This window comes from Balaenoptera ricei, chromosome 3 (assembly GCF_028023285.1).
Source record: "Balaenoptera ricei isolate mBalRic1 chromosome 3, mBalRic1.hap2, whole genome shotgun sequence".
Classification (NCBI taxonomy): Eukaryota; Metazoa; Chordata; class Mammalia; order Artiodactyla; family Balaenopteridae; genus Balaenoptera; species Balaenoptera ricei.
Genome location: NC_082641.1, coordinates 66,935,709 through 66,952,919, shown reverse-complemented (window position 1 = coordinate 66,952,919; position 17,211 = coordinate 66,935,709). Strand labels below are relative to the sequence as shown.

At 33.9% G+C, this 17,211-nt stretch overlaps 1 protein-coding gene across 5 annotated transcripts in view; it reads right to left on the bottom strand.

The window, feature by feature from the left end:
* Positions 1–4,428: 4,428 nt before the first annotated feature.
* Positions 4,429–17,211, bottom strand: part of VCAN (versican) — a 116,122-nt gene continuing 103,339 nt past the window's right edge. For all 5 annotated transcript variants that reach the window (XM_059916714.1, XM_059916717.1, XM_059916718.1 and 2 more), the window contains 3 exons: positions 11,375–11,519; positions 6,074–6,256; positions 4,429–5,927 (listed from right to left, as the gene is read on the bottom strand). In XM_059916714.1, the coding sequence (XP_059772697.1) occupies positions 5,800–5,927; positions 6,074–6,256; positions 11,375–11,519 (456 nt within the window). In that variant the 3' untranslated portion in view covers positions 4,429–5,799. The remainder of the gene's footprint in view (positions 5,928–6,073; positions 6,257–11,374; positions 11,520–17,211) is intronic.

Here is a 17,211-nt window from a genome sequence, read left to right as displayed (position 1 = left end):
TCTGGCTAATGGGCTTTGGAGAGGGTCATCTGATTTAGGAACTGGAGTTATTTATAGATCAATTCACTCTGAAGGATTCTCCCATCTAGACCTCTTTTAGGGCTCCCCACTGAATTTGAAGTTCCTTTTCTTGGCTAGCTATTGTTAGGAAGTCTTACCTTTTTTGCTTCTATTTCTCAGTTTTTAAATTTGTCTTAATTCTTTCATTTCAAGCTTTGTTTCAGGTCTGTCTTTTAAGAAATGATTATTTTTAACCATGCCTCTTTATTCAGCTTTCCCTGTAGAGAAAGCTTTTCTCGCTTTTTTCTTGCATATGCAGAGGCCCATTCAATATTTGGAAAGCAATCACCAAACATGCTCACAAGTACAGATAGATAATGTACTAAAAATCTAAAAATACTTTAAGGACTGTGTATCTTAAAGCAGTGGTCTCCAAATCAGGGTTGCTTGATCAGAACTTTGCTGATCTTAAGTGAATTTTTAATACAGGACAGGAAGTAGGAACCGGATTAGCCTTGAGATAATTGTCCAGAAGTCATGTATCATGCAAAATAAAGACTGGGGGGGGGGGGGGAGCGGGTGGCATACATGGGCACACAAAAGGAAGAAATTTCCAGAACTTCAACTTTTTTGATATCATCTTCTTTATACCAGTTCTCATAAACTTTAGAATTCATCAGACTCATCCCGAGTGCTTGTGAAAACCCAGGTTGCTTTCCTCATTCCCCAAAATTTCTATTTCAGTACGGCAGGGCCTGAGGATTTGCATTTCTTACAAGTTCCTAGGTGATGTTAATGTTGTTGTTTCAGGAAACAAGCTTTGAAAACCAAAGGCTTTAGACTCCGACTTCATAAAAAACAACCACCACATCGAACACACCTTTCATCCATCCTGAGTCTTAGGATGCATTGACACGGGATGCAAAAATTATCAACAGAGAAAAGGACGAATCAAAATGAATGACTCTGGTGACAGTGTACAAATCAAAACCTTTTTTAAGTCAGGTGTTTACCAAAAAAATTTAAGAAGGACTTCATTGAGATGTCAACTGAAAGGTAATTGAAAGTAATTTTTGACAGACCACTATATGATTTTTGGCATATAATTCAGAAAGAAGTTTAAAAATATTGAGTAGCTCTGCATAATAAAACTATCATTTCCATTTACTTATTTAAGTGAGAAAGTTTTCTCAATGTTTAAATCTGTAAGAATAAAATAGGAATAGAATTGATGCTAAGCCATGACACATTCCAGTTTTAGGTAATATTTACTCGTGGAAATGTGAATTGGGAAAAACAGCCCTAATCATCTCATTGAGATACATTTCTAATAAAATGTTACAATTGGTGTAATTAGCTTTCAAATTTTGTAAGAGTGTAATATTGTTTGGATCAATTGTATATCTGTAAATTACAATGATAACTTAATCCAGGAGAGGATTTTTAACTTTTATACCTTTATGTTTATGTTCATAAGACAAAATTAATTTTCCACTTGAAAGTACAAATTTTGATGTATATATGTTGATAGCTTAATCAATAGAAGACTTTCAAGCACATAAATGTATAATATTTAGATACAATTCCATGGGGGAACTGAAATAAAAAAGCAAGTCCAAAAATAAAAACATAAAATGTCTGACTATCAAAAGAGTATTTTTCTTCAAGTATTTTTTAGATGGATGATAGTGGGAATCAAACTATTATGGTATTTAGAATCCACTGAATATATTTAAGAGAGTGATGTTACATGTTTATTTTAGAACGGCAATATTTAGAATATGCCAAAACTAAAATCCTTTACAATTGTTTTGCTTTATGATGAAAAACATTTTGGTTGACAACTTAAAATGTGATGGATACATAGTTTAAAATTTTATTTTAGAGTACACACTATCAAAAAATCACGACTTACTGCCTTAAGGCAATCAACTTTTAATCTTCTGCAGGGATCATTTGATGGACTCAGACAGAACCGTGAATTTAAATTCCAATGAAAACCCAGGCTTCGCCTATTCTGTAAACATCTCAACAAAAACCATTCTTGTTCTTGTTTGGCATTTTCTCTTTCTTGTCCAGATGGGATCCAAACACTCAGAAATGAGTAATAATGGGAAAAGATTATACACTCTTGAATGACTCATTCAAAGACCTTTATAAACTTTGTATATAGACTTGTTTTAGAAAAGAATCATTTGGGTGAATTCTGGTTTGTTTAGCAAATGGGAATTGCAGCACAGTTAAAAGAAAAAAAGAAAGGATGCACAAATGGTACAAAACCATCACTGCAGGCCTTTTCCTTCCAAAACCACTTCACTGAATTTGTAATACTGGGAAACATAAAAAGAAACACATTAAAAAATGTTGAAGTCATCACTGAGTCTTTAGCTTCTTGATAATAACATCTTTTGCTTTTATCTAAGATATATTTTCTCTTGGAGATTCTTTTCTTGGGAGACAGTCTTGCACAGGCATGCACAAAATCAACTCTGAACTTTTTTGAAACCTATTATATTTTTTCTGTCCATTTTCAAACTCCACAACTTTATTTTGCATGATATATGACTCCTGCACAATTAGCTCAAGGCTAATCCAGTTCCTACTTCCTGTACTGTAATTGAAAATTCACTTAAGATCAGCAAAGTTCTACTTGCTATCACATTAAAATGATGTATTCCTCCCGATATAATCTCTCATACCTCTTTTCCATTTCAGCTACCGCAGAAGACCACCTCTTCTTCCCCTGATACGCAACCTAGCTTTTAGAGATGAATAGAAAACCACCTCTGGCTGACTTTTAGTGTTGAGTCTCCTTAAACTTCTCACTCTGTTCCAGCATTGTGGGTAATGGAACATCCCATAGACTCTATTATTTGCACCTAGATCAATAAAAATTTATCTGATGGATTTATAAACATCTAATAAGGGTGTATATGCACAAGTAATACAAATTCTTATATACTCCCTTAGGTAATTTCTATTTAAAATTCTGTATAAAGATATGACAGATTGCACATTAAAAGGACAAACTAAGCAAGGAAAAGAATCTCTTCTGTATCTATTCATGCCTAACTTCCCATATATTTTTGACATTCCAAGAAAGAAACCTCAGAATAATTTTCCACTCACCTTTGTCCTTTATGATATCTTCTATACCACTGCAGAATATATAATAGATTTGTTCTTCCAAATTATCAATAAAGATATTGAATAGAATGGGCTGTAAAATAACTCCCATGGGATGCATCCAGTACAAAAATCTTACATTGGCACAGACCTGTCTAGCTCATTTACTGCTGAATATCCAGGGCCTAGTACAGGGCCTAATACATAGTAAGTACTTAGTAATAGTGAATGAATGAAAATAAAGGGATGGATGAGTATCTGGATGGATAGGAACTTGGTGTTTTTGACATCTTCTGATCTTTTTTTTAGATATGATCTTCTAGCCAGTAAATTAACCTCCTAAACGTATAACAATTGAGAACATAATATTTTATGTTTTTATTGAGAGTATTATGCAGGTTCTGGAGATTACCTGCATCCACTACAAACAAACTATGTAACTTGGGACAAACGACTTGAATTCTCTATGCTCGATCCCTCATCAATCAGACATTAACAGCCTCTCTCTTAGGCTTGTTGAAAGATGATGCACATAAAACACTTGGCCTGGTTAATAGGAAGAATTCTGTAAGTGTGACCTATCACTTTTCCTATTGCATGTTTCCTTCATATTTGAGATTAATGCCTAAGAATGTATATGTAAACATTATCAGAATTACTATCTCAGTTTTTGCAGGGACATTTATAATCACCTCTCTGCTAGCCATAAAATCATTTCATCCAAGCCAGCAGCTTGTACTTCATGATAGATCTAGAATGTAAAAATGTTGGTGCACATTAGGGTTTAAAGTTGTAAATAACCAGACCAGTCAAAGTATAGTAAAAGAAGGATTTTAGGTTTCTTTGGTGAAACAAAAGCAGGTATAAAAAGTTACAAAGATTTTTAGATTTTCATTCACAAAAAAAAAAAAAAAAAAACAGTCATTCACATTTTACACTATACACGTTATAATATAAATACAGGAACGTATTATGTGCATTGTAATGAAAGAGGAAAAATTAAAACCTAATAGGTAGACACAGAACTGTTCTGTGCTCTAGAACACCCAAAGGTGGATCACATTTAATGCAGCAACCAAGAGAACTTGCCTAAAGACAGTGTGTATGATTGCGCCTACTGTGGTTCCTTCTAAGTCAAAAGAGGTTCTGTGAAAAAGAATCCATGTTGCGTCTGCTCTTCTTCTATTTGCATTTTATTTGTTGTCTTCTCAAGATCATTCTAACTAAAATTAGGGAAAGACTTCTAAATGCTTTCTTTCCATTACAGGGTTTTCTTTAAACATTAAATTAAGTGGATAATGATTCAGAGTCATCTTCAGCAGTCATTTTATTCAAATTAAGGGGAGAAAACAGAGTGGGAAGAGATAGGGAGAAATTTTAACACATACACTCCACCTAATAGGAAGCAACGCCCACACTATTTCTATATATATGCTCCTTGCTTAGAATGGGCAAACATCATTTGCTGAAAGCTATACACTTTTCCACTCTTTTTATAATAAACACTTGATGCATTCTATCCGTCACATTATTTAATCAGGGACAGAGTACCTAGATTATATTGTTCCAAACTGTGTGAGGGAAGTATAAAGGCTAACACTGAAAAATAACTAGCATACTATGTCAATGTTCAGGTTTGGGGTAAAATAACATCCAATAAATTAAATCAGTATGGCTTACTTCATTTATTTATGTATGCTTCACAGCTGCAGCATTCATACATGAACATTCAAAACTTTATAAAAGATTAAAATGGTTATATATACAAAATTTCTTTCTTTGAATGTGTGTTGTTTTAACAAACCCCCCTCCCTCCAGAACCCTAGGTCTATATCCATTTGAAATGTTGTTGATCTGTAATCTTGCAAGTTAGTGTTATAAAAGCCATTAAAAAGGAGACCCAGTTGAGTTAATAATTAGCACTTTGACCCCTAAAAAATGCTCCTAGTCATAGAAAAGTCCTCCATTCAGGCCTTTCTTGTAAGTGAAGAAAAAGGAATGCAGCAAAAAAAGAGTTCCACGTTGCAGTCTCTAGTTCCGTTGGGATCCCATTAGCCAGCCAGGCTTCAGCAACACATGGAAGCCGGCTGTACCTAGGGCGGAAATGGTGCGGTGACCTACAAAACTTTGTGTTTGTTAATTGTCCAGGAAAAGCCATCCTCCATCTTGCTGACAAAGGGCAAGGGAAACCATTTCCAGCCTAAACAAACTACCAAAAGCAGCCCAACAAATGATTAAAGACCTGTAAGGCTCCATAATCATCATTAAATATGCCCGAACTCAGTGTGACTTTTTATTTTATATACAGGATTAAAATCAACATTAAATCATCTTATTTACATTGCCATTGGTGCTGAAATGGAGCTTTTTAAATAGTACAGTAGGCTGGTATACATTATAAAATGGTCTGCACTGGAGGCAAATAGAAAACTAAAGAAATTAGATAGTCTGGAAATGGTTACATTCTGCCCTTATTTTCTTTCCTTTTGTTTGCTTTCTTTTTGAATGCCAATACTTTCATTTAAAATGTTTTCGAGCACAGCAACCCAAAATGACTGGATGGTGGTCCAAAAATCCAAACCAACTGATAATACTTCTCGAGGTGATAGGAAAGGCACAGGAAGTTAGGACTTTGGCTGAAATGATGGAAACACATGTTCGCCATTTTAGGGATCAGCGCCTTGTTTCTTGCCACCTCCTGCTCCAACGGTGATCATGTTTTGATGTATTTATTGAATTGTCCTTTGCAGATGAGGAATTTTTAAAGTATTTCTTAGAATAAGTCCTTTGGTATGCAGATGCTACATGGAAGGAAAGAAAGAAAGAAAAGAAAACACAACAATATTACTTGCTCCATACCCTAAACTACCAATACCGTAGCCGTAAAATGAGGGTGTCTAGTAGTTGTTATAGCATGGTTGTCCATTCTTTCTAAAGGACCACTTACGGTTCAGGCAGGTAATTTTAGGCATAGCCCATCTTCCATTTCCTAGGCAACGGATGGTTGGAAGGTGGCGTTGAATGAAACCATCTTTGCAGTGATATCTAATCAGGGAGTTGATTTCATAACGAGGTTTCATCTTTCCAAAGGTCTTGGCATTTTCTACAACAGGGGGCTGGCCGCAAGCAACTAAAGAAAAGTAAATTGGGTTATTTCCAAATAATCTAAATATTTCTATTGGCATGAGTTTCTCTTTTTTTTTTCTCTCTTTCCTTCTTTATTATACTCAATCAAGCACCTTCAGCAGCCATTTAGATTAAGAAATTGAAAATTTTCAAGACAAAACTAAATAGTAAGGCTCTGGGCCTAGTTTGAATCTCAGATTCTGTCATCTTGAATTGTGCTTTTTTTTTTCTTTTTTTTTAAAGAACCATAGGGCATATGGTCATACATTCATCTGTCCGTTTGGAGGTGCTACTTTTCTGAAAAAAATTCCAAATTAAAAGGAATTTGGAATTTCCTGTCTCATGCCACCATGTGGCCTGTTGATGTTATCTTCATCACCATCCCAATGTTTTTATTTATTACCCACCATCACTTCAAATAATAATAGATTTGTAATAATTAACAATTATTGTCACTTCCCTGAAAAAAACTTACAATCTATAATAACATCATAGCTTCAAAATGCGGACAAAATATGTCCAAAATATGGATAAAATACGGACTCTTCAGTATAAATAAAATATCTCCAGGTTCAATTATGCTTATTTGCTCTTTTCTGTCTTCTGTACAGAGACAGGGAGCAAGTCAGGACATAGTATTCATGCTTCAATTTTGTAATTACCTTATAAATATAAATTTCAACTCTTAAGCAGGGTAAGTAAAGGTAAATCTTGGAATATATAACCATCATTTTTAACCCACAATAAAAAATTCTGTATATCAACAAACTTAGTGATGGTAGAAATAGTAAAAAGGAAATAGTAGTAAAAGAAACTTCACAATTTTGAAATTCAAGAAGCTGGGAAAATTGGTTCAACTGAATTTGTATTAATTTGTCATTTTATTCAATATTAGTGTACTTGTTTTAAATGATATATTTTAAAAATTAACTTTTATTAAGTGATTGTGTTTTGCTATATATCTCTAATAAAAATATAACTTAACTTCAATATAATTTCCCTAAATGACATTTCCTATCAATAGTTTACTTTAAGAATGCCATCATGAGGCCCACCTGATAAGCATGTCATATTCTCTCATGAAATAATGCAAATCTTCAATGGGAGGATGATTACCAGAAACCTTGGTACCAAGATGTTTGGATGTCAAAAGTTCACGAATATTAAATTTATTTATATATTCAAAAGGCTGTTTATAACCATATTCTTTTGCAATGACAAATGTAGGTTTAACTTAAATATTTAGTTCCTTTAATTTACTTCTGCCTGACAAAACAGCTTAGAATGTACTGACCCATAGCAAACAAAACTGTCTTTAATGAAACACAATCCAAGCATATATTTTCGTTCACATAAGAAATTGTCACTCAGATAGACATAACCTAAAAATAGATTATAAAGTCCTACTATCTATAACTAAGAAATTAGAAACATTTGTGTATGTACTTGATTTTTACAAATTCCTAGAAGATAAACTGAGATTTCTATAATAATATGTCATTTTCACTTAATAATCTACACTATGTATATAGTTCAATGAAAACCCCCATCTGGATATCTACACTTCTTTTATTGTAATATGGAAAGTCTATACTAGGGTCCAGATACTAGCAAGTATCAGATAGAATGAGATGGAAGTGATACGGAAGGTTAAAAATTATCAATTAGATAACTCATTATACTTGATTCTGACAAATTAAAAGTTGTCTTTAAATTTGAGAGGAAAGCAATATACAGATTTCTTCCAAAACTATAAATGAAGACTTATTATAAAGTTAAAATAATTCAGGGAGTGTGGTACTGGCAAGGACAGGCAAACAGACCAGAAATAGATCCACATATATATGCTTGATATTTGACAGAAGCAACATGGCAGAGCAGTGGGGAAAAGGTAGTTTTTTCACTTGGACAATTGGGTATTCATATGGAAAAAAATATGTATTTGGTTCCCTACCTCAGAGAATCCATGGCAGATCAATTCTAGATGGTTTAAATATATAAATGTAAAAGACAAACTATAAAACATTTAAAAACAACATAGGATAGCTTTCTGACTTTAGGATAGGTAAAGATTTCTTAAGACACAAAAAGGTTTAAACCATAAAGGAAAATTCAACAAAATGAAGAACTCTGTTCATTAAAAAATGCCATGGGGAAAGACGAGCTACAAACTGGGAGTAGATATTTGCAACATATAATTTTCAAGGGATTAATAAACAGGACATTTTTAAAAACTCTCACAAATCAATATATAAAAGAGAAGCAATCAATTTTTAAAAATACACAATAGACATGAACAGAAACCTTACAAAAAGAAGAGCTATAAATAAAAGTATATGAAAAGATATCCAGGGAGAAGTATCCAAGACAACGCAAATTAAATCACAAGAGATAACATTTTATACCCACCAGATTGGCAAAAATTTCAAAGTCCATTAATATCAAATGTTGGAGAAGATGTGGAGTAACGGGACCTTTCATACATTGCTGGTGGGAGTGACAATTGGTACAACCACTTTGGAAAATAATTTGGCATTTTCTAGTGAATTTGATGGTGCATTTATCCTATGACTCTGCACTTCACTCCTGGAAAAACACCCTATGGAAACTTGCAGAGATCTACCACAAACAAGTTCAAGAATATTCGTAGAAACATTGTTTATAATAGTGAAAACACTGAATGTAACCCAAATGTCCACTGGCAGGAGAACTGATAAATAAGATGTTATATAATCATATACTGTAATACTACACAGCAGCCAAAATGAAGAAATACAGCTACATGCATCAACATGGATAAATCTCACAAACATAATGCTGAACAAAAAAAGCAATGCACAAAATACAAACAGTATGATTCTACTTAAAGTTCAAAAATGTGCAAAACTAAACAATTTGTTTACAGATACAAGCATATGTGATCATTCTAACGAGAAAAGAAAGGGTATTAAGTCATTATCTATGGCTGGATTTGGGAAGTAAATGGATGGGATTGGAAGGAACCTGCAGGATGCCCCAAAGATGTGTAGGTAGTATGCAACGAGGTGGTGTTTTTTTTAAAAAAAAAAAGTCTTTTATATATAATATAATCCTTCTTTGCAAGTATTTAATTAAAACGACCTAGGTCTGTATGTTTAAAGATGTCTAAAATATCTGAAAGGAAAAATAAGTGTCATTTATAAAAGTTTACAGACATTTATAAAATTCGTAACATTCCCCAGAGTACTGATTAACAAAGAATTAAGTCTACACAAATAAAAATCAGACAGTAGGGAGATAAAATATATGAATCATTTTGTTTTGTTTTATTTTTCTCCTTTAATGAGGTAGACCTAATGTTTTGTAAATCTTTCCCCATTGGGAAATGTCTACCACGATGTTACTTTTGTGAATCCTTTTTAGATAAGGCAGTGGTTCTCAACCTGGGGCAGTTTTCCTCCTCTCCCTCCTTTCCCAGGGATAGTTGGCGATGGCTAGAGACATGGATGGTTGTCACAAAGCAAAGGAGGATGTGGAGTGGAGGAGAATGTTACTGGCATTCAGTGCATAGAGGGCAGAGATGACGCTAAACATTCTGCAACGCACAGGGCAGCTCCCACAGGTAAGAACTGTCTGGCCCAAAATGTTAATAGTGCTGCTGCTAATAAACCCTGGCATAGGAAAAAATAATACTGGAAATAAAAGAATGTTTGGATCACAAAATGAAAAGCATGACTCCAGGGAACATTTGGAGATCTAAGAGGGCAAACATGACATTTGGATAAAGACAAACAGTTCTTTAAAGACTTCTTACACTAGAAACAGGGAAAAGAGCAAATAACTTGATTTGCTGTTTTCACAAGTTCCATCGCATAAGTGCGGAAGTAACGTACATAGTCAGGAAAGCTGCTCACACATAAAAGATATTCAGCATAAATTCTGCTTTAGACAAGAGAATGGCAGAGTATAGTAGTCATGGATAACAGCTGAGTTTCATCTCAGCTTTGTGTATCTTACTGTTCTCTTTCTTTTGATAGAATTTCTCTAGTGGTGTTTGTCTTTCCTAAAATATCTATAGAGTGTATTATTAGTTTTATTATTTTTATATTCAAAAATAAGTCAAATGGATTTTGTATTTTGCATTTGTACTTTGTATGTTTAATTGAGGTGGGTAAAATCTGGGTATAGAGATTAAATACTCATGTTCTAACACCATTATCAATTGCAAATAGGTTTATAAATTTTTATGGAATTCCTATTTTTTAAAGGAAGAAGTCTATACAGTGTGCCTTAGAATTCAAACATATTGGTCAATGATAAACACTTTCAAAAATCAGTTTTCTTAATTTTAAGTGGTTAATATCAACTAAGCAATTCTCATTATATTATTAACTTATAAACATATTATAAATGTTTTTATTGTATCATATTTTGAAGGTATTCAACAATAGATATAAGGATGGCATTTTTGTGCTATGGTTGATGTGTACAGATGGAGCTTCTAAGGGAATGAGTGAAAAACTCAAGTGTCTATAAAGACCAGGAACTTAACCAAAAAGGAGGAAAGGTCTGAATGAGGACTGCAATGAATTGGAGACCACAGTCCCACCAAGGGAGGGTGGTAGTTTTCAGCTGCAGTATTTAAACCACTGATAAATTTGAACATGGGCCAGATGGCACCAGGTGTTCTTTTTTTTTAAATAAAAACTTCACGTTATTTTATGATACATACCAGTTTTTTATTGTTGACAACTAATTAAAAATTTTTTTGTTTCTTTAAAATTTTATTTATTTATTTATTTATTCTACAACTAATTTTTTTTTTTTTTTTTTAATGCTCTCCTCATCAAAATAAACAGGTTTATAGGCCCTTGGGCTGGCAACTGTTTTTCTTAAAAATACTGCCAGGTAGTTTTTCTACATAAATGCTACATTGTTATCTTAAGCACTTGAAATCTAAGGTGAACACATTACTGAAAACAAACTTTTCAATTATATTGAAAAAGTAAACCATTCCAGAGCAATAAGAGATGCCATATATGACATCCAGCTTGTGTCTTAAAGAATGACATTTATTCTTCCTGAATTTACTTAATAATTGAAATGCAGATTAAGTATACATTATTAATGGGGTAATCATTACCTGTTCCTTTCTTGCAGGTATAGGTGAGATGGTAATTGCAGGGAACATCATTCCACTGGCCATTCTCATGCCATATAATTACAACACAATCTTCTCCAGCAGAAAAGAAACTATCTGGCTGATTGGGCCTCCAGTTCTCATATTGCTGTAAAAATGGAGGGAGAAGGTAACTATTGACAGTCAAAGAGAAGCATATTATAAAAGCGACAGTGCCATTACTGCACGATTAAATTAGAATGGACTCAACAATTTCTGTTGAACCATCTAGCTGAAATAATTCTGGTGGTACAGAAAAAGATTTTTACACTCTGAGTGGAAAATGTATATATCTCAAAGTCTCTCTTCAACAAATATATATATTTTTTCCTTTGGCGATGAGATATATCTAAGGAATCAATGCTCAGTTTAAGGATTTTAACCATGTCATTATTATTAATTGTAACAGCATTAATGGAAATGGAACAACTAGAGAAAAAAATTCATAATCTCGTCACTCTAATCTGTCATGTTTTCTTCCAAACCCTATGTGCACATATAATTTTATGTAGAGATGATTATAGTGCAATAAAATGGTCATTCCTTCTTTTATATTTTTACCACTATAAAGTACCTTCGTCTTATTGAATGTAATTGTTTTCATCCAAATTCTTTGCTATGTCGATATACATATAAATTGATATATTTGCTATATTTATTTTTTTGTTTACCCGATATACCTATGCCCATCATTTTATATTCAACCTTTCTGAGTAATTCTGTTTTAGCTATGATTCTTATGTGCACCATCCAGTTGTGTTTTGTTTTATGATCTAATCTGGAAGTTGTTTTAATAGGAACATTTATCACATTTATGCATATTAATATACAAGATAATGCTTTAAAAAATATGTCTTACTATAAATATATGTTTGCTTTTCTTTAATGTGTGTTCAGATAATTAAAAGGAATTTTATTGACCTGATGTTTTTCTGCTGGTTACCTTTATATCTACATCTTTAGATGATACCTTTTGATTCCCTAGTTTGGGCAATGACATATAACCAGAAATATCTTTTGCTTTCCATCACAGTAATACATGTCTTTTATTCAGCACCAGTAATGAATGAAGCCCTCTTCTGGTACTTGGTATGCATTATCTCTTACAGTAATCCAGCAAGACTGGGAACAACTTGAAACTTAGCAATGTTAAACACCCAGGACTTTTAGGTTTACATTCAATTTTTTGTTACCATAAAATGTGACCTCCGTATCAACCAATAATTACATGAAAAATACAGTCCTTATGCCTATTCAAAAATAACAAACTTTAGTGAGATGAAAATAATATTGGACCATAAATAAGAGAGAAGCTTTCTAGCCTCCGGTCTCTTAACTAGAATGTGATATGGGACATGTTTGTTCACTGTCTCTCTGGCTCAACTTGGGTATCGCTTTCCCAATATGCTTTGCCTACTGTCACATTTAAATCACATCTAATGCTGACCAGACTGGTGGAGACAAATTTCCTTCATATGAAAGAAATACGTATTCAGATTTATGTGACAATGGCAAATGTGACTGTTTCTTCTGGGCCTACAGATCTATTAGTCTTTCCTTGAATTAAATTTAAAATAAGTCTGTGTGTAGAAAACAAACTTATGGTTACCAAGGGGGAAAGGGGGAGGAGGGATAAATTGGGAGGTTGGGATGGACATATACACACTACTATATATAAAATAGATAACTAATAAGGACCTACTGTATAGCACAGGGAACCCTACTCAATACTCTGTAATGACCTATATGGGAAAAGAATCTAAAAGAGTGGATATATGTGGATGTATAACTGATTCACTTTGCTGTTCACCTGAAACTAACACAACATTGTAAATCAACTATACTCCAATAAAAATTAAAAAAAAAAAAAACCAAGGGGGAAAAAAAAATAAGTCTGTGGCTGAAACAGTGAGTTAAGAGATTTTATTTGAAAAAAAAGTCAGAGAAGAAAGAACTGTATATGAGATAAGGTAATTGTTTCCAATTCAGAGCACGCCAAAAAACGGTCCTCCTAGTTACACCCAAAAGCACCATGGCTATCTTTACGTCTTTTAAAAAGGTATAATAAATATACTACAGAATGGCTCTAATTTTTCTTTCTTCTCAGAAAATAATGCGGTTTTTAAAGCTTTAAAATATGGTAAAAACCTAGATCTTTGATAAAATAATTTGTGAGAAGAAGACCTAAAGTTTGAAAACCTCAGGATTAAGAGACCTTCTACTTTTCCTTCAATCTCTTTGCTTAGCTTTGCTTTGAAATACACCTCAATCATGCCAAAATTAAGAGAGGAGACAAGAGACCTCTGCTATGTGAAGAAGAGTCTCTGAAAAGTGATAAAACTTCAAAGAACCAAGGGAAGATTAATAAAGACTTTTTTTCCAAAACACAGAATTAAGGGTGTTTTTATTTCTCTGGTGGAAATCCAGAAATTATATGGATTTAGATTCAACTCTAGTAGCCTGAATGGTACCACTGAGTTACCCCCTAGGTGGCCCTGGGAAAGATGCTGAGAGGACCATACTCACCAAAGCACTCTGTCTGGCAGGTCTTCCTGCGACCGGGAACTGACATTTGATCTGACCTGGGTTTCTAATTATTTCTTTATTTTCCTTTTCTTTGCCTATTTCCCTTTTCTTATCATCTCTTACCCTCCACCCACCAAGCCTTATTTTTTGCCTTTTTTTTTTTCTTTCCGGCTACCCTCCTTTAATAGATAACAGAAAAGGAAATGGAGTAACAATGCAGATATAAACGTCACATTCAGCCTGCTGCTGCTGTATAACTAAGCTGTCTTTAACAGATGAATTAAAGCAGGATAAAATTAAAAATTAAATTAATAAAAGAATAAGAATTCCTTAAAACTAACAAAGATCTACATTTAATACTTTTTATGGTGAAAGATCCCAGAGTTCCTCATATACTTAATTTGGATTTTGGAGCTCAATACTTTCTAGTTTACTTTCTAACTAACCTCTTTCAGGAAACCAGTGAATGTCCTCAAAGGTGGAAAATTTTCCAGCATCCCAATACCACGTGTAAACTGTGCAGTGCTCCCCTTTCCTTGTCCTTACCGCACTATTCATCTCCCTTCTTTGCTTTATTTTTCTTCATAACACTTATTACCTTCTAATATCCTATGCATTTTACTTACTTATTATATTTTTTCTCCTTAGTAGAGTGTAAGCTCATTGAGGACAGGGATTTTGGCTTCTTTTGTTTACTCCTGTATCCTCAGTGCCAGGAGCTATGCCTGGCACATACTGGTGTTGTTTAATAAATAATTTCATATTTAGAAATAATGAACCACAGAGTGTGCTGCGTTCCTCCCTACCCATACCTGCCCCTGATCGAAGATGTTGTTTGCTGCTGGCAAACAGCAAGCAAGACAATCGCAAAGTCAGCAGAAGTAAATAACCGGTCTGGAAAACAGTTGGCAATACATACCAAGAGCCTTAAAAAGTTCCTACCCTTGGACCTCATAATTCTACTTCTAAAATGCTATCCTAAAAAATAATCAGAGGTGTGAACAACATTTTATCTAAAATATTATACTAGCAGTAAGTGGGAAAAATCTATAGAGCAAATACATATTCAATAAATCATGGTATAGCCAGACAAATGGGACAGTATATAACCATCAAATATCTTGTCTTTGAGCACTATACAAGGAGATGGAAGATACTAAAGGAAGTGTTAAGTTAAATAAAAAGTAAAGTCCTAAAAATGTACAATAATCCAAATTTTACGCATACTCTCAAGATGCAGCTGTGTGTGTGTGTGTGTGTGTATGCAAAAGACCAAAAGAAAATGCAGTAAAATGTTATAAAGTTTATATCTAGTGATATGAGACTAAGGTAATATTTTATTCTATATATTCTTACAGATTTTCCAACTTCCCTTGAATGAGCATGAATTATTTTTCTAATCAGTAAAAATGAACATTATAACATGAGCTATGCAGTGATCAGAAAGAACTTAACCGATTTCTTAGCTAACCTTTTTTAATCTAACCTCAACAAACATCACTTCAAGCCATCCAAGTCCCTCGACTGCCATGTATTTTGCAGCTGACATTTCCTCCTGATCTGAACAATAACCATCTCATTTTCACACTGAAATGAGATTCTGATTCCATGCCACCAAAGTAATTCTCAGGCCTTAAGCTTCCCAGGCTCAGACCTCTGGTAAAAGATTTAATTGTTTTGGGTGGGAATTGCATTTGGCTCACCGCAGTGATTTAAAACCCGTGTTCTGTGTTGTTGCTTGGCAGAACTGTGGCTTAATGGTGCAGGACCAAATTTTAAGTCTGTGGTTTTTACAAGAATGTTTGATACCCACAGGCATGTCACACTATTACCTCATATCTGATTGCTCCATTGTGCAGATTTATTTTGGCTAGGATGCTTTGATTTTGCTCCATGTTACTGCCAAACTGACTTAGCAAAGGAAACTCCAGTTTTCTGAACAACTTTCTTTGTTTCCTCCTGAATTCTTATAGCCTTATTTAATATCACTTGCAGAGAAAAAGAGTAGAAAAAATAAATCATTGATTTTAGGTTCAATAATGTATTTTTTTCACTAAAGCTAAATGTTAGGAAGAGATCTCTCCTCAGGAAATCAATTCTGAGCTATAAGAATGTAATCGAGCCTCTCTCACATAGACGGTGTCTCATACATACAGAAATGTAGACTCTTGGAATGAGCAGAGAAAAATTCTCTGCTCCCATCTGGATTTTTTTCTCCTCGCTGGGATTATAAGCAAACATCCTGGGTGATCTAGCCCAGGTCGACCCTCTTCTAGGGCTGGATGGGCAAACTAAAATTATTCCAAAAAGCCAGCATGGCTTGGGGAGAATTCATTTTAACACTGTTGACAAAAATAAATGCTGATCAGACCTCAGCCTGTTTTTGTCTTAGAGACTCATGTTCTCCATTCCAAACCTTGAACTCTCGTTGTTTCCCCCAGAGACCAGAATTAGCTCAATCCCATGTCTGAAAAGAAACCCCTAAATTACTGTGCATTTTTGTTCTCTTCTGATGGCAGAGAAAATTATGACATAAAAGTCACATAGTTGATGTAAAGGAAAGCCAGCTCAGATGTAAACTTTTCTACATGTTCTATAACAAACATGCATTTTATTAAGAGCTAATTTTTTATACCTAGTATGAACTGCTTAATGCTGTACACTATATGAAAAAAGTTACTTGTAGTGTTCCAATTAAATGATTACCTCTCTGTATGTGTAGAACCAAAAAAAAAAAAAAAAAGTGCCCCAAAAGACAACCATTTCAACTAAACTGGATTTATTAACTTTTCAATTATTGTTTTCTCTTTCCTTTCCCCCCAATCAGATTCAAGCAAGTTAGCTGCCAAAGGCATAAAATGATTCTAAAAATCCTGGCCAAAATCTAACAGCTAAGTACCATTCTCCTGAATGACAATTGTCTCCACAAACCAGAGAATTCATTTTGAACCAATCCTAATATTGAGAGGACAAAGTCAGAGCAGACTGAAGTTATTCATTACAATCTATCAAACTTTACAAATGCTTAGATTATTTTATTCCAAATAATCTGTATTTTATTGTCAAAAATTTACTTCTGTCTTATATTAACGTAAAAGTGGAGAATTATCCTGTAGGTCTTCTGGAGCATATGGGACTCCCCTGCCTGCCAATATTCTCCACTCTCAGAGAGTGACCTCAATTCCACAGATCTAAGACAAACTTGACTTAGGTTTCTCAAGCAGAATGGCTGAAGAGTTATTCTCTCCTTCCCAGCTCTTTGCAAAGTCTCCAAC